Below are 23,084 nucleotides of genomic sequence, written 5' to 3'. Positions count from 1 at the left end.
CCAGATGTACAGAATGTTCCTGGCATTCCTCCCGGCTCCAGCTGGCCAGGAGGGAGTGCGGAAGGGGGGGAGGGGAAGGAGGGGAGGCGGCCAGCCGTTTAGACTGTGGGCCCATGATGTCACGGGCACCTGCTAGCCAACTCTCCTACACGTGAGTAGACTCCTGGGGGGAGGGGGGTGCAGACAGGAGTCCTTAGATTTTTGGAGGGATAAAAATTATCCCAGGTTCCCTCACAAACGCCGCTCCCAAGCCACACCCTCTGAGATCCTGGCTGCGTGGGGCCGCTGGGGCCCAGGAACCTGGGCCTGGAAGCCTTCTCGCGGCCGCTCTGCCACAGGTGGTCAGCTGCAGGCCCTGAGCAGCTGGAGCTGGAGCTGCTGGTCTCTGGAGGCCTGAGGGCAGAACCTTCCCAGGAGGCCCTGTGGTCTGTGCCCAGCGGGGCAGCGGGGAGGACCTGTCCCTGACAGCGTCTGTGGAGGTGACCTTGGCCTGTCTCAGAAAGCTCAGCGTGCCGGCGCTTCTGAGTCCACTTCGCATGAGTCTTCTGAGCCAACTCCTCCTGACCACTGCCCACAGCTGGGAGCACTTTCCGTCTTCACGCATCTGCGCAGGAGGAGCTGGGGAAGACTCTACGTGGCCCTGCCAGTGCCCGTGACCCCAGAACCCTCTCAGATGTCAGTGCCCCAGCAGCACAGCATCCAGGCTGGGCGGCCCACAAAGAGGCTCTGGGCAGAGGGTGCAGGTGCACTTGTGCTGGGACCCTGCCCATGGGTGTGCACCTGTCTCAGGCGCACGGTCCCTACTTGTACCAGTGCTTATCTGTGACCAATTTTGAAACAAGTTTAAATACAGGCTCAGTTAGAACAACTGCCAGCTTCCCTGATCACCCCACTCACAGTGTTCATGTCCCAGGAGGTTTTTAGGGTAATTCCCTAATATCTCATTGCCCGAATACAAATGCTGCTGTTGATGACCACGCGTAACCCCAGGCTTAGCTTTGCTCAACAGCTTCAGTGTCAAAACCATGGTATTCCCTGGCATCCCTCAGTTATGAAGTGACTGCCAGGACAACGGGGCACTAACGTCCCGTAGGGAAGCCGCGGGCCTGAGGACGCAGCAGCGGCTCTGAGGCCAGTGGGAGCGCGGGGCGAGCAGCAGGGCAGCGCCAGGGGCTTACCTCTCATCCACGTCCTGGAACAAACAGTTGGGGGTGTGTGTGGTCGTAAAAATTCTCTTTTCTGGAGGAATTCTAGGGGCTGAAAGAATAGAATTTTGCTCAGATGTCTGATTCGGAGAAATGCACACGTAACGTAGTTACATGACAACCACTAGAAAACCACGTGCTGGGAGTGACCGGCCCTGACCGCAGCTCTGGGCCAGTCCCGGTCTGCAGAGCCAGGACCCCGCTCACAGCACCGCGCGTGCAGGCCTCTCAGCACCCCCTGCCGCAGGGCCCATCAGGGTTCTCACAGCCAACGAGATGAGCTAGACTAATTCTTTTTAAAAATGAGTGAAGCATTTGGACTGAAACTTGTCAGCAAATGTCACTGTATTGGGACTTCACAGTTTCTAAAGTAGACAAAGGTAATTTGCATAAAGGATGTCCTGTCCAGACCTTTCCTCAACTTCCAAATTCATGGATGAAACATTCAAAATTCCAAATGCTTCATTTGTGAAGGAGACTGAGCATCTGGGGGGTGTAACCTGCTGAAACCTAAGCAACCCTCGGAATCTTTATGGGGTGTTTGGAAGACAATGTTCTCTATGCAGGAACCCACTGGATATTCGAAAGAGAGCCACACATCTAAAACATTTCTACCACTTAAAAATATGGCTTTTTAAAAAGACACCATTAACCCTCAGAGAAGGTCACAGATACAGTTAAGACGGGCCGGGTCCCTGTGGCTCGGCGTCAGGGTGGCGTCTGCTCCAGAGAGTCCAACATGTGGCTTGTTAAGTTGCCACAGTGAGGACCTAGGGTTCCTGGCCAGGCACTGTGACCAGCATGAGACTGCCACAGCCTGTGAGGAGGCGTCGCTAGAAGGATAGGATCAGGATGCTTGCAGAACCCAGACTTGGGTTTTTGGGGGAGTGGTGGCCTGAGGAGCTAGCAGGACCAGGAAAGGACACCTGGAGAGATAGGCCTGTGGTGGCGACAGGCTTTCTACAGGCAGAGATGGTGGGGGAGGGAACGCCCTGCACTTTATTTCTTAGGAGTGGGGATGGTTTGCGGTTCTGAGCAGGAGCCCAGCACTTCAGAGGACCAGGGCTCAGGCCTGGGTAAACACAACAGTGGGAGGGACTTGGGCCCCGACCTGTCAGGCTGTTCTCTCTGCGTGGAGGGAAGGCAGTGGCCTGGGAAGGGAAAGGGCACCCACGGTCACAGTGATGGCCTGGGCATGGTGGGAGATGTCAGCACACAGGCCCTGTCACTGCGTGGGAGGTGGTGTGGCTGGGCCCAGGAGGGCCGGGGACAAAGGAGGGTGTGCCAAGCCTCAAGGGACATGGAGACTGCCCAGGGCCAGGGGAGGCTGGGCTGGACCAAGGGCGTAACTGAGGGAGGAGGGGAGCCCGGGGCTAGCCTGGGCCTGGCTGTCACCTTCGTAGCCGGAGTGCACCCTCTCCGCCAGCAGCAGGCAGCACAGCTGGCTCCCGGCGCCCTGCCGCTCCGGCACCCTGACCAGGTACGGCGTCAAGCGGAACGGGTGGTAGCGGGTCTCGTTCTCGTGGGCCTTCCCGGCGCTGGAGAGGAGGCGTGGTTAGGGGCGCAGTGCCCAAGACGGAGCCGTCCCTACAGCTGCCCCCCACGGCCGGCCGGCACCTCGGCAATCCCTCCGTTTGCTGTGCAGATGTGCCCCCCGCCAGAGAGAGCTGGACGGGCGGCCCTTGGCCTGCGGTCTGCGTCCCCTCCCCCCGAGGAGCTGGGCCACCGCCCTCAGACTCCTGGTGCCATTACAGGGTTAAGTCACAGTCACCAGCCCAAGCAGCGAGGGTTCTTTGGAGTCCTCTAGAGCAGTCTGCATTTTAGTCGGGGAAAAGGGCACCACTCCAACCGTGGGCCCCAGCCCGCCTTCGGAGGGCACCGCTGTCTGTCCAGGGCTCACTCCTGACAGGGCAGCTGGGTGCTCAGTCGGTCACCCTGTTTCAGGCTAAAAGCCCCTTGGAAAGCCACAGGGCTCTCCCCGGGAAAATGCACTTAAAAAAAAGACACTGGAACTGAAGGCTGCACGTACTTTTGGGTCTCCTGTGGACCCCGGGGTACGAGCCTTCCCAGGTCAGGGCCCCTGCCCAGTTTCCAGGTGATGGACACCAGGCTCCTTGGGCTGACGTCCTCCATGAGGACTGGGTTAACCACCCCCTGCCGACCAGGCTGCCTTAACCCCTTGTGCCAGTTAAAACGCAGCTCTGAGCATGTGTTCTCACCCTTCTCAGGAGCCTGTGTGCGTGGCCCCTCGCCCCAAAGACTGGGCGCAGGCAGGCTCCCGCCCTCCCGCCCGGAGCGCGTCAGGGACTGGGGGAGAGGCCCCCCTCCTCCACTTCCCACGAGGTACTGAGGGCGAGATGGCCGGGCCATTTCAAGTTTAGGAAGACCAGTAACTGGGCTTACCTAACACGGCAGAAGAAAGATTTCTCCTCCATGCATTCTTGAGTGAAAGAATCTAAAAGAAAGAGCCCAGAGTCACCCACCCAGTGCAGGAGGAAGTGTCGACAGCGCACTCCTAGGCCCCGTGTTCTCTGAGACAAGACCGCGCAGAACGAGAGCCCAGGTGGGACGCAACCTGCCCGAGTGCACGGTGAAGCCTGAGAGCTCTTATCCCAGTTCTGACTACAATGAAACATATTTCATGAGTGTGGCACACACCAGGGTTTACAGCCGGGGTCTCACGCCCCCAGATGCGCCTCGGTCCCCCCACACTCTGCAGACTCACATCAGACTCCAGCTTCTTGGAACAGCTTCGTTTCTAAGACACGTAACTTGTCTTAAAGCCTGAGATGTGTTTCCCTCTCTGAAATTCCTAAAAAAGACTGTTTTTCTCTCTAAACTTATTCTAAACAACTCCTGTTCTCATTTGGATAAAGGGTGGCACTACTGGGCTGGTCTTGGCAGAGGTGAGGGGATGTGTCCCCACCTCCTGGGTGGCCCCCGTGGGCCCTCACCTGCCCCACTGCAGACGCTCCAGGGCGGGAGCTTGTGCGGTGTGGTGCAGCTGTGGAACACACTCACGTCGTGGGGTGCCAAGAACTCCACGAACTTGGCATCAAGAAAGGCGTCTTCCTTACAGCGGAAGATGGAGACCACTTGGCTGGAGATGTACAGGATTCTCCCGGTGACCAGGGACACAGCCGCGGCGAACATGTCCTGGGAAAAGAACATGCTTGGGTGAGAAGGGGCAGAGGGCACAGAACAGAGGGGCACAGGCTCGGGGCAGGTGATGGGAAGGGAGCGAGGAGGGTTGAGAGGCCTCTGGGACCCTTTCTCAGTCCAAAGAGGACATTATTTGAAGAATCACATTGGGGTTCCACTGCCCAAAGGAACCCAGGAATGCGGATTACGAGGCTGTCACCAGTATCCTTGGGGATGGGGTCTGAATTCTGGGCTGATTTGGGGGGTGGAAGGGCCCTGAACACCTCTCCCTCTGTCACCTGGGCTGGCGCGACCCTCTCCTGGGGTGCTGGGGGCTGCAGGGCTCCGGGACCCTTGAGTTCAGGGCTGGCCAGGAAGTGTTGGAGGAAGAGTGGGACGGAGCAGGAGCCCAGTTCTCCAGGCAGCTCTGCCTGCCCTGCTCCCTGGGACGTCACCGTTTGATTCTTGGTTGGGGCACGTGCCAGGGTTGCGGGCTTGGTCCACAGTAAGGGGCGTGCAGGAGGCAGCCGGTCAATGACTCTCTCATCATTGACGTTTCTCTCCCTCTCCCTTCCTCTCTCTGAAGTGAAAAACAAATTTTTAAAAATGCGTGAGGTGTGGAGTCTCGGGAAGCCGAGCTGCAATCCTAGGGCACCCTCACGAAGCCTGAACGGTGAACCAGCTGTCCCCTGGCACGCTCTCCCTCAGGCGAGGGCCAGGCGGCATGGCCAGGAGGGCGCAGCACCCAGGAGGCGTCTGCGACAGGACTGGACTTTTGAGTCACTGACTCTACGCTCTTTTCTCAGGTCTGAACTCACTTCCAATCCTCCAAACCCTGCTGCCATGAGCCACCGGCCAGACGGTCAGGGGCTCACGGGAGGCCCCCGTGCCCGAGACACTCACCGTGCTCTTCACGACGACCTCGGAGGTGGCGCTCTGGATCTGCTCGAGGGTGTAGGAGGGCACGCCGGCGCCACAGCTCTGCTGCTCGCTGGACAGGAGCAGCTGGAAATACTCCTCGCTGGCTGCGGAGAGACCGAGGGACAGTTCCTGACTCACTTCCCCCGAGACAAGTGGGCTGGGGACACGAGAGAACAGACCCCAGAAAGGCAGAGGCAACGCCAACAGAACGCGGGGGTCTCCCTGAACTCAGAGGCCTGGGGCGACGGAACTTCCCCAACGGTACACACGTTGCCTTAAGGGCCACGGCCACGGGGTTCCACCCAGCGCTCGCTTTCCCCACCAGGTTGTGAATCATGATGCAACGGTGCCACTTCCACGCAGGACGGCTGTGGCCCCCTGCTCTGCCTCCCGTGGCGGCCTTGGCCAGACACCCCGCCCAGACTGCTAAGAACACCGGCAGAGAAGCCACGCGAACAAACTGCTCCGAGCAGACCCTGAAGACAAAGGCCGCTCATCCTACATTGTCTGACACGGCTTTGGGGCGATGCAGCCACGGCCAAGGGGCTAAAGACAAACCAGCACCAAGCCACCTTCCACGCTGGCACTGACTGTCCCACCAGACACCTGGGACAAGCCCTTCCCACGAGTTGTTCAAATGTTAGAAAGTGTGAACATATTTGAAACTTGGCTTTTCATGCCCCAGTGACAGACGTGGCCCTGAGTGCAGGCCGAGCCGAGACAGCAGCTGACGTAACAGAGCAGAGCACTGCTTCACCTTCATCTCGGCCTCCGGGGTTTCCTAGTCTCACGCACGTTCCTCGTGTGCGGCGTCCGCCGGGGCGCAGGGTGGGAAACGTGTAGGTGAAGGTAAAGTGCGTAGGAGGGGGCCCGCACACCCGCCCCGCCCTGATGCCGACTTTCCCCAGCTCAGCGTGTTTGTCACAACAGACCCAACAGCTAAGAAGCCCCTCCCCGAGCAGAAGCCGGGGGCTCGCTGCAGTGACAAGGGTCCAGAAGGGTCACTGCTGTAGGACCAGGTCTGCACACGTGTACCTGCCCCCAGACTTCTGCTGTCTCTCTGAGGCTCCGAGGACACCTAAGGGCTCTCAGAGGTCCCGTCCCTGCTCCCAGCAGCAGCCGAGAGGCCAGGCCGCAGGGACCTCTTGAACAGCTTCTACAGCTAAACCACCATGAGGTGACCCTGAGCACAGGATCCTGGCCTGCAGACAGGGACACCGCAGAGACCTGAGACCCAGGACAAGGGGCGTCTGCCCCGGGGAGGCCTGGCAGGAGCAAGTGAAGAGAGATCCTTAGAGCTTGGGGTTGACTGAAACGGAAAGTGTCCGAGCCTGATGAGCAAACAGTCTGGAGTCCGCAGTGTTTGCTCACAGGTTCCTGCATCTGTGACGGTTTCTGCAACATGTGCTCAGACAGAAGCCTTTGTCTAGTCCACCAGCTGTACTGAAAGCTGCCACATGCTCCCACCTAATGATAAAATCCAAGCCTGCCCACAGGTGGACGGGAGGCTGGGTTCGGAGGCCCGGTGCCATGTACCTGTGATGGAAGGAGGCACTCTGCCTGCCTGGTCCAAGACCATGGGAGCTCATGTGCCTTTAGATGAACAAGAAACGAAGAGCCCCGGGTCTCAAATGACGACGCTTTAAGAGACTGCCTTTCAAGAACAAGCTCTGTCCATCCCCCACCCCGTGATCACTTCACTTTTTTGTGTGTTTTTTTAAAATATGTCTTTATTGATTTCAGAGAGAGGAAGGGAGAGAGAGAGAGAGAGAGAAACATCAATGACGAGAGAGTCACTGATCGGCTGCCTCCTGCACGCCCCCTACTGGGGATCGAGCCCGCAGCCTGGGCACGAGCCTTGACTGGGAATCGAACCCTGACCTCCTGGCTCATGGGTCGATGCTCAACCACGAGCCACGCCAGCAGGGCCTTCACTTTTTCTTTTAAAGGAGGAGCGAGTCCTCAGCTAAACACTGTGGGATGCTTTACTTCATTTCCACTCCGAGCTGTCACATCACCAGGCCGTCAGCAGTCGCTCACCGCGGCCAGAGCCTGAAAGGTGCCGCCCCCTTCTCCATGGCTGACCGAGCCCAGAGCACACAGTTTATGTGGTAAGTAGGCTCCTTTATCAGGCCTTCCGCTGCTCCCTGCTTCCCTCTGAAACTCAAGCGCAACTGCCAGCCAGGTGTGGCTCTGCGGCTGAGCACCGACCTAGGATCCAGGAGATCGAGGCTCGATTCCCGGTCAGGACACATGCGGGCTCGATCCCCAGTCGGGGGCGTGCGGGAGGCAGCCGATCCGATCAATGACTCTCATCATTGATGTTTCTCTCTCTCTCTCCTCTCCCTTTCTCTCTCTGAGATCAATAAAGACATATTTAAAAAAAACAAAAATACCCAAGCGCAATCGACAACTCCCGTGCGGTGGTCAGTTGTGCTGCTCCCCGACTCCTAACTTTCTTTCCTCAGTTTTAAAAGCCAACACAGTCCAAGCTGTCATTTGGGGGAACTTGGAACTTACTCCTACAGGTTGGAGCAAACGCAGGAGCCGACGTACCTTTCACCTGCCTCACGCTGCGCAGGGCGTACTTGAGCGTGGCCAGCGTGCTGGCCTTGCCCTTGGCCTTCCGCTCGGCGGGCAGGTGCACCTTCAGCTCCCTGAGCGTCCTGATCAGCTCCCTGTGAGCGTCGGCTTTGGCGGACTGCTCGCTGCTGCGGAGTGAAAGGAAGACGCACAGGCGTTAGCGTCCCGGGGCCTCTTCTGAAGAGATGGGCGTCTGGTCGGTTCTCAGCCGGGCACCAGGACAGCCGGTCCGCGCAGCGCCCTGTGGTGCCTGCGGGAGGGTCAGCAGCATCCTGGCCTCACCCATGTGGAAAATAATGTAAACGGAGCAGCTTTAAAATGGAGTTGGGGCTGCCACCCCAAGGCACTGCCTTGTGGTCTTACTACTCAAACCTTCCGAATGTCAACACAGGGCAACACCGTGTCCCAAAGAACTGTTGACAAAGGTAACAGGAAAGCAGGTGTTACAGCCACCAGACTGTGTTACCTTCTCTGCACCCACAGGAATGCCTTCCTTCTGTGGATGTCACTGCCCCTTCCCCTCTCAAACACCCCTTGCCTTGGCCTCCTAACTGGAGCACCATTTGGGTTTCTGCCTGAATCAGTACGTCCTGAACAGCTGATCTCTTTTATCTTGAATAAATGCTTGTTGGCTGTCACTTTGGCCTTTTATTTTTAGGTTAACACCTACTGGAGGCCAGCAACACCCTCACCAGCTGTGACATCCGAAAACGATTCTGGACGTTGCTACATCTCTTGGGGGAGACGAACCGCCTGTGGTTGAGAACCATGGTTGGGTTCACGACCTGACCAACAGGTTCTAGCAGAGGCTTGAAACAATCACATCATCCCCAAACCTAACCTCCAGTGACAAATCTCTGGTTTATCCAAAGACTCTAGGTCAGGGGGCTCTGGCCAGCCTTACCTGCAGCCACTGGTAGATGGGTGGTGCTCGGACTTGGCCAGCATCAGGCTGTAGGCACTTGGACTATAAGAACAAGACAAAGACGGGACTCAGAGGCTGGGCTGTCCACGCCTCCTTCACAGAGCCTCCCCATCCGGCCAGCAGCAACAGTAAGAAACACGAGGTTAAGGTAAAACAGACATGAAACCTTCAGAGACCAGGGAAACAGTACTGGGGGATGAAGACCCAGTGCTAAAGGGCAGGTGCCTTTCCTACGAAGCAGGCGGTGCGGGCGGGTGAGCTGACGCCTCGCCGTCTGAGATCTCGGCATAGCACCTATCTACTGGCGATCGGATCTTCAGACTGACGGTGGCGTCATTATAGGAAGGACAGATCCTAGTAAGTTTTAGTCGTTCTACGTTAACTATCTTTTTAAAAATCTGGAAAAAAATGATCATCGTGATATAAAGATGGCAAAGCAATCGAATGACAACAGGAATGAGGCCCTGAGCAAACAAACAAGGCCCAGCTGCCCCACCTCTCCCGAGGGCCGGACGGCTCCACCAGCATCCCCAGCTCCTTGCCGCAGTCGTCGCAGTCGCTGCCCTGCGAGTCCCGCCCCGTGGAGCAGTTCTCGTTGGTCTCATTTCCACTGGAGCCACTGCTCATGTCAACGTCCTCCTGGGGCGGGACACCCCTGGGCGTGGGCTCCATGGGCTCCTTGGTGGGGCTACTGGGGTTGGGGGCAAATCCAGTGAATTCATTCATGTTGGCTCCTGAAGGAAGCTGGCAAACGAGAGAGATGTCGTCAGTCAGCGCTGGTGGTGGCGACTACGGACGCGATGCTAAGGGCCTGACACTCCGTCTCCAGCCAGCCTCATGGTCAGTGCCCGTCACACACACGGGTCACCCTCTCTGTCCCTGCCCGGAGAGGTGGTGTCGCTCCCGAGGCCGCGCAGCAGGTGGCAGTACTGGGTTCCGGCCCGCGTCCCTGGAGACGGGGACCCAGGGAGAACCCAACCGTGTCACTCTACGGAGAACAGCAGGTCCGCTTAGACCTTGCCCCGCTCACGGGGGGACAGACAGGAGCCAACACAAAGACACGGTGCACACGAGCTGCAGGGCCTGGGTAACGCAGCGTCAGGACGACACTGCACTGACCCTGAGTACAAGCCGAGCAGAGAAGGACTCAGACGAGCAGGCGAGGAAGGATGAGCTCAGCCAGGCTGAGCAGAAAAGTAGGAAGGTCGAGTTCAGGGTCAAGAATGAGGAGCCGGCCCGGCCGGGCGTGGCTCAGCGGCTGAGCGCCAACCTGGGATCCAGGCGATCGGGGTTCGATTCCCGGTCAGGGCACATGCCCGGTTGAGGCTCAATCAATGACTCTCTCATCACTGATGTTTCTCTCTCTCTCACCCTCCCTTCCTCTCTCTGAAATCAATAAAGATATATTTAAAAAAAAAAAAAGAATGAAGAGCCGGCTTCAGGGCCAGGAGACCGACATCACAGCCTCGTTTCCCCTGCGGAAAACAGCTCTTTCTCAAAAAGACGCCACAGCAGCAAAACAGAAGCCATCCTGAAAGGCACCCGTGAAGAAAACCACCCCGCCGAAGACAGGCTTGCATGTGCGCAGCGGAGGACTCCCTGAGTACCAGGCAGGGCAACGTGACGTGTCCTGGCTGCCCACGTCTGATTAAAAATGGTGTTTTCAAGGAAAAAGAAGATTCTGCTGCGTCCACACAGGAAAGACGATCCTGCTACCTACAAAGGGTGCACAGCCGGGCTGGCCTTGGACAGCTCGCGGGCGCACGGTCTCAAAAGGTGGAGCCTGCACACAGCTCTGAGCGGAGGGTCACGGTCAAAGGGGGGGCCTCCGTCAGAGGACACCTGCTCCTATGGCGTCAGCTGCCGCTTATCAATTCCCCGAATCACAGGGAAGCGAAACGCCAGTGTCCCAACGACAGGCAGGAACGAAGCAGGCAAGTCTGCTATGTGGTCTTTTTAAACATTTCGTGGAAGTTCCAACAAATTCAAAGAAAGTACTAATTTGGGGAAGAGAGAACAGAGAGTAAGGATGTTCCTGCAGAGAAGGGCCTGCGCTCACAGGCCTTCGGGAAGATCCCAGGGAGGGGTCATCCCAGCCGCGCTGCCCTGGGGGCAGCCTCGCCTCCACGCTGGCCCTGCCTGCCTGGCCCGCCGCCCGCCAGGGGGCTTCATTCCGAGTGAGGCGGGAGCTGCCGCGGAGCTGGGGCTGCAGGGCGGGGCGAGGTGGAAGCAAGGCCCCTCGGGGGCTCCTGCTGGTGCAGCAGAGCTGCCAGGGGGCTGCGCACCCGCCTCCTGGACGCCTCCGCGTCATCCCGCGCCCGCCCCGCACAAGCAGCGGCCCTTTCTGCAGAGTAAACTACCAAGGCCGAGCGGCCGCGTGAGCAGCCCCGGGTGGCGGGGGCTTCGGTGGGTCCCCCACTTCCCTACCGTGGGGCCTTGAGCAAGTTCCTCAGCGGCCCCCCCCCCCCCCCCGTGCCCGTTTCATCATCTGTCAGACGGGGCAGCAGCCCCTGCCACGCACGGCTGCAGGGAGGGGACCTGACGCAGCTGTGCCAGGTGTCTGCACGCAGTCTGCGGCCAGCAGCGCCCGTTGCATCGTCACTGCCCCTGACCACAGGAACACAGACGCGGCAACAGGAGCAATCTGTTTAAAAGGAGAGGCTTCGCTGCCAGGAGCGCCGTCTCCGGCTGTGTGTAGAGGACCAGGCAGCCTAGGGACCGAGGCGCCGCCCGCGGCTGCCACCACGCCTGGGGGCCTCGCTCAGCTCCCCGGGGTCGGGCTCGCTGAGCAGGGGTCGAAAAATTACCCGAGACAAAGACCACCTTTCCGCACAGAGGGTCAAGCAGGCAAGCAGAGATGTGGAACAGCAAACCCAGCCGAATCCCCCCAAACCTCGTTATCCCAGCAAATGCGCCGCTCAGCTTGCAACAGCTGGAACGGGCCAATCTCACGTCGCCAAGTTGGCAAATCCAACGCGCCCGTCAAAGCAGACTTTGCCTCCTGCCTTCCGCAAATGCTCACGGACACCTGCTCGTGCGAGCACTGCCCGGGGCCCAGGGAGCCCGGGAAGCCTGGGTTTCCACCTCTGGGGTGGTGCTCACAGTCCAGGGTGCCAGGGGCCCGGGGAGGAAAGGGGCTGCCGGGGAAGCTGGGGTGCACCTCTGGGCATGAGCCTGCACACTTGCCCCGAGAGGTCCCTTTGCTTCCCTTTCACAGACACCCCCACACTGGCTCTATCCCTGGAGAACAGCCAGACCCAAGGCAAGGGGCTGAGCCCGAGCCTTGACTGGGGTCACTCGAGCGTACCTCTGTGGCAAGGGCTGCCTCCTCCGGACAGAGCACCGTTAGAAAGTGCCGTCCGCCGTGAGGTCATAGTCTCAGACAGTTTCGCAATAACATGGGAGGGAGAGGAGGAGGGGATGGAAGGAGGGGGGTTAAGAGCTGAAACTCTTTGAAGCTGGCCGATGGGTTCATGGGGGTTCATTACACTGTCCTCTCTACTTTCACATATATTCAGAGTTTCCATAATAAATAGTAAAATAAACAGGGGGGCCAAAGCACAGCCTGGGCCCCAGTTCTACCCGCCATGGCCACCCTATGGCAGGTAAAGGCTGCTCTCATTCTACAGCCTGGAGCCTAAGGGGGAAGTTCATTTCCTCGGGGAAATCAGAAATTGGCTCCATCGCTAAGGCAATCGACTCTTGGAGACAGAAGTATAAATACATGCAGAAAAGTCCCAAATCATAAAGTCACAGCTTAATGCCCACACACTGAGCACCGGTGTCCCCAGCCCCCCAGAGACCTCTGGTGACCCTCCGAGCCACCGCCCAGCCCGGTGGCCCCCAGCCCGACTTCTGGCAGCCTGGCTAATCCCGCCTGTCCTCACACTTTATGTAACAGGCTCGCACAGCCTGCGCTCCAGCCCTCACGCCGGGTGTGCTACAGGCCACGGTTTATAACAGGCTAGCTTCTTCCTGCAGGAGCCAAGTCCCCGAGGCCAGCCTGCTGTAATCTGAAGAAAATGTTTGTCCTGCTAAACAAACACGGCGCTCTCCATGGCAACGGCCGGGTAACCGAGGAAAATGTGACTGTGGCAGCCAAATAAGGAGGGGAAGGAGGCTGGGGAGACACACGTTCGGCCTCGCTGGACCCCTCGGCTCACTGGGCTCTGCCTGGTGACGCCCAGGACACGGAGCAGCAGATTTAAAACAAAGATAACGCAAAAAACGCCAGCTTCCTGCTGCGGCCCTCGGAAGGCTGCCCTGGCGCCCTGAACACAGCCGTCCTCACTCCTCCTGGTCACCCCTGGAGGAAGGCGCGAGGAACCCTCAGGGCCTCGAGGCTGGAGACGCTCCACCTTCAGAGCTGCGGGCGGCCTGCCCCCAGATGGCTACTGCTCACCTGGCCACCCACACTTCTGATCTGCCCTGGACTTGGAAATACAGTGACAAACTTGTCCCAGGTGTGTACAAAGGGGCATAAAGGGTTGACAGAGGCCCCTGTCAGGACCTGTCCGTCCCGATGGGTCCGCAGGTGGGCTGGCTTCTGCAGGGAGGGGTGCAGAGTGGGGCCACAGCTCTGGGGTTACATGTTTTTAGTGAGTTTTGCCGAAGACGTAGTTTCAGCGTCACTTTTTCTTTTGACTCAATGCTGAGAGGTCCTGCCAGTCACTCAATGACCCGACGGAGCCTGTGGTTTGCAGAGGCCAGAGAAGTTACATCATCATTTAAACACAGAGGCGTGCTCGCCAGGATTTTTCTAAAAGTTAAGTGTGTGCATCAGAAATAGTACAAATGAAAGGAACCTTTCCTATTTCCTTCTAAGCAGGCAGACCCGCCTCACGGGGGACGTGCCTCACAGGGTAACCTCATGTGGCCTGAAAGCAAGTGTTGGAAATCTGTAGGTGCCTGGGGAAGCCATCCCTAGAGCAACGGGAATCCAAAAACCTAGTAACCGAAACAGACCTCAAAGATGGCCTAACCTGAGCTCCTTACAGAGAAGGAAACTGAGGCCCAGAGGGGGAGCTGAGTCACCCAGCAGCAGCCGGCGGCAGGGTTCCCCCTCTGCATGCAGCACCCAGCATCCAGCCTCCACAGAAAGCCAGGCTGCGTTAGCAGTGTACCAGTGAATCACCCCAGGATGACGGCAACAGATAAGTGTGAACACCCACGGTACCATCCCTGCATCGGCATATCACGGAGCTCCGTTTAAAGAGGAGCCCCTTTCCCACTTTACCCACGCACGTCATAAAAAGTGACCAGCCTTGTATTTAAAATCTCAATGGCCAATGAAAGCCTCAGATAGAGTCCTGCTCCCTTCTTAGTCAAATCGAGCCTGGGACCAGAAACCCTGGGGGGGGGGGGGGGGGAAGGGGCATCTCCGTGTGCAGCCAGGAAAAAATCAGTGCCCTGCTGGGGAGGGTGAGAGGTACTAGTGAGGGCTCCTGCCACACTGCTAGGGTTCTCATCATTTAGGGGACCTGAGGCCCCTCCCCCCAAATTCCAGCCCACTCAGGAGTCAGCACCCAGCTTCAGGCCTTCCTGGAACCTCAAAGGCTCATCCTGACCCAGCTCAAGACCCTCAGGATGATGGGAAGACCCTGCAGACACCCTGGGCTCAGGCCTGGCCCCGAGCCCACGCTGTGTGCCCAGCAGGGACCCGGGCCCCAGTGTCCTCATCTGTCAAGCCAAGGGGTTAGCCTGGGTGATTTCCAGGGTACCTGCTGGCTCCGTTGTTTTTTGAGTATGAATCAGCTTCCCAAACTGGTTTCTTTGCGTGGGTTACAGAAACCGTGGCAACCGAGTTGTCATCCTTCACCCTGGCCTTCCTGGAGAGGGTAGCAGGCTGCCACCTGCCCCCTGGTCTATGTCCAGGACTTGGAAGCCAAGGGACACCCCAGAAGGATGGTGTGATTGCCGTATCACAAAGTGGGACCCCCCACCCTGTTCTACCCAACCTGGGGAGAGAAAATAAATATAGGGAAGCCCAGGGTGGGCATTGGGGTGAGCGTGAGGTGAGGCCTTCCTGCCCACGGGGTTCCCAGGCCCACCCGGGGCCGTCCCCAGCTGGACACTTGGCCCTCTGGCCTCCAAGCAGGAAGCCAACTCCCCAAGGGGCCCTCCCTGTTCCCAGAGACAGGAGCACTGACCCTTGGCTGCCTTGACCTTTTCCGGCCCTCTCCACTTTGGGCGAGGGAAGGTTCATACAAGGAAACCGTCTAGGGAAGGACAGTCCGGTGTGGGGGTCCCAGCAGCTCCGTGACCTTGGACAAACGTGCCTGACCTCTCTGAACCTCAGTTTCTTGATCTGCAGAATGGGGATGACAGTGCCGCCCCGCCCCCCCCAGGCCGGTTTCAAGCCCCGAAGGAATCAGACGGCCCAGGAAGCGCTGGGGTCGCGCCCCACCCGTGGGCCGGCGGAGCAGGACCAGACCCCCGCCCCGAGGCCGCGCCGGCCGGGCGGCGGTTACGTAACCGGCAGCGGAGTCCCGCCGCCCGTCGGCGCCCAGCCCGGCGCCGTCCTCCCCGCCCGCCACCCGCCCCGCGCTCACCGCGGGGCCGCGTCCTCGCCTGCGCGCCTCGTCCGCGCGTCGGTCCGCCGACCCCGCTCCGGTGCCGCCGCCGCGAGCCGCGCGTAGTGAGCGAGCGTAGCCGCCGCGCCGCCCGCCGCCGTCCCGCCGCCGCTCGCCGCTGTCACATAGTGGAAAACGTGACCCCGCGCGCCGCCCCGCCCCCGCCGCCCCCCATTGGCCGCGACGCCGCTTCATTTGCATACCAGGGGGCCCGGCCCGCGAGTCCCGCGCGCCCATTGGCCGCGGCGTCTGTCGCTCTCTTTACATAAGACGCACATGGAACTCCATGTTCACAGCGTCGGTTCTTCAATGAAGTGGCGGCGCGCGCGCGCCCCCCTCCTCGACCTGCCGAGTGGTCCCTTCCACTTCCGGCCTCGGCGTCTTCCATTCACGACGGCCGGCGTCCCGCGGCTCGGGGACCGCGGAGTGGCGCGTACCACCGCGGGCGGGGGGCGGCGGGGGCGGGGACCGGCGCCCGCGCCCCCGGTCCCCCCGCCGGCAGGCGCAGCCCCGCTGGAGCGCAGGCCCCGGGAGGCTGCCACCTCCGGCCGCAGGCCAGGGGCCGGTCCCCAGCGGCCACGGGCGCGCGGGGCTCCGCGAGGACACCTTCCATTCATACATTCGCATCCATCGCCCGCCCCCGTTCCCGCGCCCCGGGCGCCCGCGCTCCCCCGGGGACCCCGCCGCCGCTGGGAGCGCGCCCGCCCGGGCCACCAGGGCCAGCACTTGTCCCCCATCCTCCAGGGCTGTCCGCTTCCAGGAGCCTTTCCCATTTTCCTGACCACGTGTCTCTACTTTCGGTGCAGGAAGTAGGATCATTTTTGCTGCGGGAGGCTCGGGTGAAATGAGCGAGGTGGGGCCCCTGCACCTCGACGGGGCGCTTGTCCTTCCAGAAAACGCTGTGTGGGGCGTGGCGAGCCCCCAGCCTCCCGCCTAAAGTGTCAGGACAGTGACTCGCAGGACGTGACACAGAGGCAGGCTCTGAACTGCAGGGCCCCGCGGAGAGCGAGGCTGTCGGGGCTCTGAAAGGCCCGGCCTGCAGGGCCTCCCTCCACCTGCCCCCTGGGGGACCAGGGGTGCACGGTTGGGGAGCATGAGTTATGCACCCGCAGCCTGCAGGCAAACTGGACCCACGCGCACGTCCAGGATTCTGACCACTTCTCTCCCTCTCCTTGGCAAGGCATGTGTGCAGCGTGGTCAGACCCAGGTGCAAACCGGGGCCACTACCGAGCTCACTGGGACCACCAGCCTTCCTGCATGGGTAGGCCCGGGGGCCTGCTGCGTGGCCCACTCTCCCCTGGGAGGCTGTCCCCTCCTCCTGTTTCTCTGACACTGACACCGACACCTGGACACACTCCCTGCCCCACTCCCTCACACACACTCACACAAGCAAATCCAGGCCCAGCCGCAGCGACACACCCACAGGCCCTTTTGTTTCTCCGCAATCATTGACGTCAATGCTGAGCCCATTGTTCTAGCAACAAGTGTAAACAGCTCATCCGCCCCTGCTGCTCAAGATTCCCCAGCAGCTCAACTTTCCCTGGTCCTGCTTCACATTCAGCCAGCACAGCCTACTGTCACATTTCCTCCCTAAACCCAGCCTTTTCTGTTTTGATATTAAAAAATGTCGGAATCAATTTTTTAGAAATTAAATCTTGTGGGCTTCTAGAACTCGTCAGAATCTACTCTATGCTCCGTGTTCTCACCGCTAGTTTCTTCACTCTTGTTACTGGGAACTTTCATTCCCTGCACGGATATTTGGTGATATCTGGGTACTGGGGTGGAGGGCTGCAAACCGCATCTCATCGCATCCTTTGCTTGTCAGGAGTTTGCAGTGTAAGAGTGACAAGGCATATTTGGAGGCAGTGTCCTCTAAGATGGGGTGTAAGCCCCCGGAAAACAGGACAGACCTGGGCAGAAGCCTCCATTCCAGCTCCAACAGCTGAGAACAAGAACACTGAGGGGTGCAAACCCCCAGGACCAGGCCAAATCCATGGGTGCCATTCCCATGGAACAAGGTGGTGAGTGAGTGAGTGTGTGTGTTGGGCATTCAGGTTGGAGAGTGGGATGAATCCTTTCCAGCTCAGCCTACACTGACCTGGAAACGTGTTGGGATTAATTGTCACCTCTAGCACGGAACTCTTGGCCAAGAGAATTGCCTTTGGCACCAGGGGAGGCAAGCTGACAAGAAGGAAGCCTGGGGTGGGGTGGTGAGTCAGGTGCCTGGCTACCTGAGGAATGTTGTCCTGGAAGGGGCTGGGCTCTGGTCTCAGCCTTCACCCCGCCTCCCAGCCAAAGGCTGCTCTGCCCCAGTCCCCTGTCCATTCTTACCATCCTATTTCCTCCAGTGGGCTTGGCCTAAGTCCACCCTGCCCACCCAGGCCTGAACCATGCCCGCAGGGCCCCTTCACACCTGGGTCTCCATGCCCTTGCCAGGCCACTTGCTGGCTCTCTCCTTCACTTATACAGTCAGCCAGCTGCTGTTTTCTGGGCAGCTACTATAGGACAGGCATTGTGCTGACCACTGCTTCCTCTTCTCGGGACCACATGGGTTTCTGGGTCAGCAAGCATCCACAGGGAGCAGCCTCCATCGTCCCTGCCCCCCCAGAAGACACTGTAAAGGGACCTGAGCGTGTCTTTGCACAGCGCTGAGTGTCCATCTCCCTGCTGCCCCTTTGCAAAAAGCATCCCAGACATCCCAGTACGGTGGCTCAGGCTAGGACCTCCAGGACTGTCGAGTGGAGGTGGTGAGCATGGACATCCTCGCCGTGTTCCCAGTCTGAGGGAGAGAGTACTTAAAATTTCATCGTGAAGCATGACATTAGCCTCAGGTGTTGGTTCCTTTATAGACGTCCTTTGTTATATAGAGACAGTTTCTTTCTGTGACAGTTTGCTGAGAACCTTTTTATAAAGTCATACATTGATGCAAAGGGCTTTTTGATCCATGGCAATTACTATTTTAAGATGTTCCCCCCCAATAAATCTAATCTGTTTTTTGCAGATCTGCAAATTATTTATTTATTTATTTATTTATTTATTTATTTATTTATTTATCTTCACCCAAGGATGTTTTTTCCAGTGATTTTTTTTAAGAGACAGTGGAAGGGGGAGAGAGAGAGAAACATGACACATCAATTGGTTGCCACCCGCAGGCACCCTGACCAGCGAGTGGGGGAATGAACCTGCAACCCAGGTACGTGCCCTTGACCCGGAAGTGAACCCAAGACCCTCCAGTCGGCAGGAGGTGCTCTAACCACTGAGCCACGCCAGCCAGAGCTCTGCAAATGATTTAAATCACGCAGCTTTGTCTCTACTATCAGCACTCTGCAGAGACTTGCTTACTTCTTTATTGTACCTTTAGAATGAATTTAAAAATTAGTGCCCAGGTCTCTGCCTTCCACACGTTGTCAGTTTCCTCTGTATTGCTATAGGAATCTAGTGACTGTGTACCAAACCGACTTCTCTTAGTATCAGTTTTCCAAATAAAGGCATGATTTTAACTGAAGCCAAAAAGCTGTATGATATCGTGTCACTCGAGAAGGGATTAAACTTCTAACTTCCTGGTAGTGAGGCCGTGAAACGAAAAGCCAAAGGTTTACCCGAGAGGAGAGCTGGGCCCCATGGTGAGGGGGAGGGCTGGCAGTGGGCGGGTTGAGCTGGGGTCAGATCTTTGCCCCAGGTGGGACTTGAGGACCGATATTTGGGTCAGCTTCTCTGGTCTCTGGTGGCTTGAGCCCCTTCCCAGAGTTCCTGGGCCACCATCCCCCTCACTCTCTTGGGGGGCCAAGGAAAAGCAGCTTGCCAGCAAAGCCCCCCATGTCCAAGGTGACCCCCATGTCCGAGGTGACGCATTCTTCAGAGGTCAGAGGATGTCTCATTAGTTGGTATGTCATCCAGCTCGTCCTTGAGGCCATGGACCTGGACTGGCAGAGTCTGTTGCCTGTCACCTTCTGCCTGGTATGTGTCCCCAAGGCTGTCACCTCAGCTTTGTTCTGCCAGTATTGCTGGGGCTGCTGCTTAGGGGATAGCCCAGCTGGCACCCTCAACCCTGGATGTCCTCGGGCCATGTCAGGAACTGGGGACCAGCAAAGCCTCTCCCTGTCAGGGTGTCTGATCTTTCTGGAGCTGAGGTTCATGGATGGGCATGGACCTCAGGGTGCCCGCCTCCGGACCAGCTATGATTTAGTGCGTGCTTACTGGACATCACAATCGGCTCTTCCCGTGAATTGTCTTATTAAACGCTCACACCTCTGTGTGGCCTGTGTGCAGACTCCTCACCTCTTTGTAAAGACACCTTGATGTCACTGAGCGTTAAGGAACCACATGGGACTGCGCCTATGTCATCAAGGAAAGACGACCTTTGTCTGCAGAGTGATCTCGTGGCCCCTTAAGGCCCTGCCCCTGCAGAGCCTGGGAATGAGGTGACCAGAGTCCAAACTCCAATGTCCCTTTTGTCCCAGACAGTCCCCTCCCCTCCAGTGTCCCTCTGTGACATGTGCGGCTGGCCAGGTGCTCCCTGCACCCTCCTAACTGCCCGTCAGATTCACAGAGGCTCACAGGTGGGGCCGCCGGGGTGCAGTCCCTCCCGTGGACCAGCACCCACCATTCGTGCGTGCAGCCCCTGGGGCTCACAGTGCCTCTGCTGGGACCACAGGGCCCCTGTGTCCTGCGGAGTCTTGGCCTATGCTTTCCCTCCAGTAGGCTCTGCCTGGGCCTCACCGCGTGTTCTCTGCCATGTGGTCCTTGCTCACCAGCTTCTCCTTGGAGCCCAATATGGGAAAAACGCCACTTGTCCCCAGACCAAAGCTTTTTGGAAGCCACAAAGGGGTTTGACTGGACCTCTATCGGGTGGGAGGCAGCCTCTCTGGGGGTGGGGACAGGTCACCTGGCTGGGTTGCAGAGGCAGGGGCAAGGTGACTGTAGACTGCAGTGGCCTTGGGGCACATGGTGGTCCCACTGTGAAGGAGACGGGGAAAAAAAGCTGCTGTATGCCCACCCCCCCAACAGATTGAGTCCTAAGAGGGAGGAGGGAAAGTGGGAGAGCCCACCCCCAAGGCGCTAGGAAACTGCTGCTGCCCCATGTCTTGCAGGGGGCGGGGAACCACCTGGAGGTGGGAGTATAGCGGTGTTTGGACTCCGTGGCTCCAGGATCCACCCTGCGGGACTAGTCTTCACCCTGCTGTCCCTGCACCCTGTTTGAATGAGGCCCTGTTCCCGCTGGCCCCTCCTGGGGGTCACAGGTGGAGCTCCCCAGTCCGCATATGCTGAAAATGAGGGATCCCGACAGTCCCGGGCTTGCTGGACTCTGGAGCCCAGGTGGCTGCCACTGTCATAATGCTTTTGGGTTGTCCCCATACCCCTCCTTGGGCTTGGAACAGGCCTTATTCCTAACCGATGGGAGGCAGGAGGCAGGCGAGAGCCAGCGGACCAGTTCTCGCCCTTTGCCCCTGTTGGGCAAAGTCCAAGGCCTGGTTTTCACGCAGCCAGTCCAGAGCGTCCCAGGGGCTGAGCACGTGAACCTGAAGTGTCTGGTTTGTCCCGTGGGCTCACCGGGAGGTGGTAGCCAGCACGAAAGGGCCTCATTCTGCGTGTCTTCCCCTCTCCCCTCCCTCCCGCTGCCTGGGATTGCACCTCCTGAAAAGCGTGAGTTTCCTCGCCTGTCCTCAGGCCGGTTTCTAGGGCGCCCAGACTAAGACTCCTGTGCTGGAAACGGCTCTAGAAAGCAGCCCTCAGGGGCTCATTTTGGAACTGAACTGCCCACCTGTCTCAAGGTCATAGGGGCCCCAGTGCTAAGTGAGTGGGATTGTAATAACCGAGGTACAGCCATGGCTTGTTTTCGTATGGTCTTTGAGCTAAGAATAGTTTTTACATTAAAAATTTTTTTTTGGTTAATTCTCACCTGAGGATATTTTTTCCCACTGATTTTTAGAAAGAGTGGGAGGAGGGGGGAGGGAGAGAGAGAAAAACATTGATGTGAGAGAGACACATTGATTGGTTGCCCCCTGCACTAGCTCCGACCAGGGGATGACCTGCAGCCCAGGTACGGCCCTCCACGGGAATCGAACCAGCCACCCTTCGGTGCGCAGGCCGACACTCTAACCACTGAGCAACACCGGCCAGGGCTGTTTTTACGTTTTTAAAGGGAAAGAAGATGGGGGAAAAAGGCAAAGAATATGCTACAGAGATCACACAAGGCCCATAAAGCCTAAATTATTTACTGTCTGGCCCTTTACTGCAAGAACTCGCTGACCGCTGGTGACCCCTATCTTACAGTGGCCGGGTTATTACTGAAGTTGTCGCTGGTGCTGGGTCATGATGGGGCGCAGGCAGAGCGGGAGGCATTGGGGGGTGAAGTAGGTGTGGGGTCCCACCGGTGGGAACCATGGTCATGATAGTAACAATGGAGAAGCTGTGGAGACCTTGAGAAGAGAAAATGAGAGGCTTAGGACAGTTCACGGCTGCCCTCAGACACTCTCTGCCGGCCTGGGGGCCTCCGCGGCAGCTCAGCAGATCCACAGCTGCTGCAGCCCTGGGCAGACTAGTGGAAACCAGGCCTACACTCCAGTTTCAGGGCGACAAAGGAGACCGAAGTCACGGCCTTGACCGCTCCCCTATGTCAAGGTCAGGGGCCACATAGGGAATGATCCCGGGCCATGGATGTGGGCAACCAGGTAGCTGAGCTGAACACCTCAAAGCCCTGAGTTTTCAGGCACCTCCTAGGTGGCAGAAGCAATCTCGGCCCCTCTCCAGAGAACAGGTTGTCCTTGCTGGATGCCTCACCTGGAGCAGCCAAACGGCGCTCGTCCCAGCTCCCATTCCTGCCCCCTGTTCCCTCCTCACCGCTGGGGACTCCAGAGTTCTCCCCAGTCTCAGAACTCGTCACCCAGCTGCCCCTTCCAGGCAACTCTGGGTGGCGTCCACACCGGGGACAGTGAAGAGAGGGACCTTGCGCTTGAGGTTTACGAGTGTTCTCCAAACCCTTTGGAATGCACTCAAAATAAGAATTCTTTCCCCCTTTTTCCAAGGAGGAGCTTCACCTCATTCTACGGAAGGATTTCTTTCTCTTCTCTCCATGTCTCTTCCCTCCCCCTCAATATTTAGGTCACCAAGATTTCAGGCCACGCTCTGTGGCTGCAGAGATGAGCTACCCTCTAAGACACTCTTGGCCAGCCAAGAACGGAGCTCACTGAGGGCTGCAGGTGGAGCCTCTAAAGCTCGGAGTCGTCCCTCCAGGTCTTTGGGGGGTGCCCAGGCCAAGGCCGCCTGACACCAGGAAGAGCCGCTTCTGTCCGTGGTGGCCTTGGGCCTCCAGCTGCATGGCCCCGAGTGTGTGTCTGTGGTGTGTGTGTCTGTGTGTGTCTGTGTGTCTGGTGTGGTGTGTGGTATGTGTGTGTGTGTGTAATGTGAGTGTATGGGGGGGGTTGTCTATCATCAGGACTAGCATCTTTCACTGGCATCAAAAGACTGACCCATTTTCAGTAACCACCTTCTTGCAGCGGGGATGCCTTTGTTCGGTTTGCATGGGGACCCGAAGGACATCTGCCGACGAGCTGGGCTGTGTCCGGGAGCAGCGGTGGGCGCCTAGCAGGTGGGTAGGACGCCCTCCTTCCTCTCTGGAGAATTTCCAAGACTCCGGCTTCCTTTTTCTCAGTCATAATTTAAACTTCTCTTTAGACACGAAGTCAGCAGTGGACAATGGGAATACCCCGGGAGCATAACCCCCGGAACTGGGACTCG

General features: G+C 58.4%; 1 protein-coding gene across 1 annotated transcript in view; it reads right to left on the bottom strand.

Annotated features, from left to right (window-relative positions):
- PER2 (period circadian regulator 2) overlaps positions 1 to 15,459 on the bottom strand; it is a 30,927-nt gene extending 15,468 nt beyond the window's left edge. Inside the window, exons 1-9 of the mRNA XM_081142359.1 lie at positions 15,327 to 15,459; positions 9,272 to 9,519; positions 8,755 to 8,817; positions 7,824 to 7,978; positions 5,250 to 5,371; positions 4,160 to 4,361; positions 3,609 to 3,660; positions 2,601 to 2,743; positions 1,179 to 1,257 (exon numbers count right to left, since the gene is read on the bottom strand). Coding sequence (XP_080998485.1) covers positions 1,179 to 1,257; positions 2,601 to 2,743; positions 3,609 to 3,660; positions 4,160 to 4,361; positions 5,250 to 5,371; positions 7,824 to 7,978; positions 8,755 to 8,817; positions 9,272 to 9,501 — 1,046 coding nt within the window. The 5' untranslated portion in view covers positions 9,502 to 9,519; positions 15,327 to 15,459. The remainder of the gene's footprint in view (positions 1 to 1,178; positions 1,258 to 2,600; positions 2,744 to 3,608; positions 3,661 to 4,159; positions 4,362 to 5,249; positions 5,372 to 7,823; positions 7,979 to 8,754; positions 8,818 to 9,271; positions 9,520 to 15,326) is intronic.
- Between the last annotated feature and the right edge of the window lie 7,625 nt (positions 15,460 to 23,084).

Source organism: Miniopterus schreibersii, assembly GCF_964146895.1.
Source record: "Miniopterus schreibersii genome assembly, chromosome: 7".
NCBI lineage: Eukaryota > Metazoa > Chordata > Mammalia > Chiroptera > Miniopteridae > Miniopterus > Miniopterus schreibersii.
The sequence above is the reverse complement of the archived record's forward strand: the minus strand, read 5'-3'. Positions and strand labels throughout refer to the sequence as shown.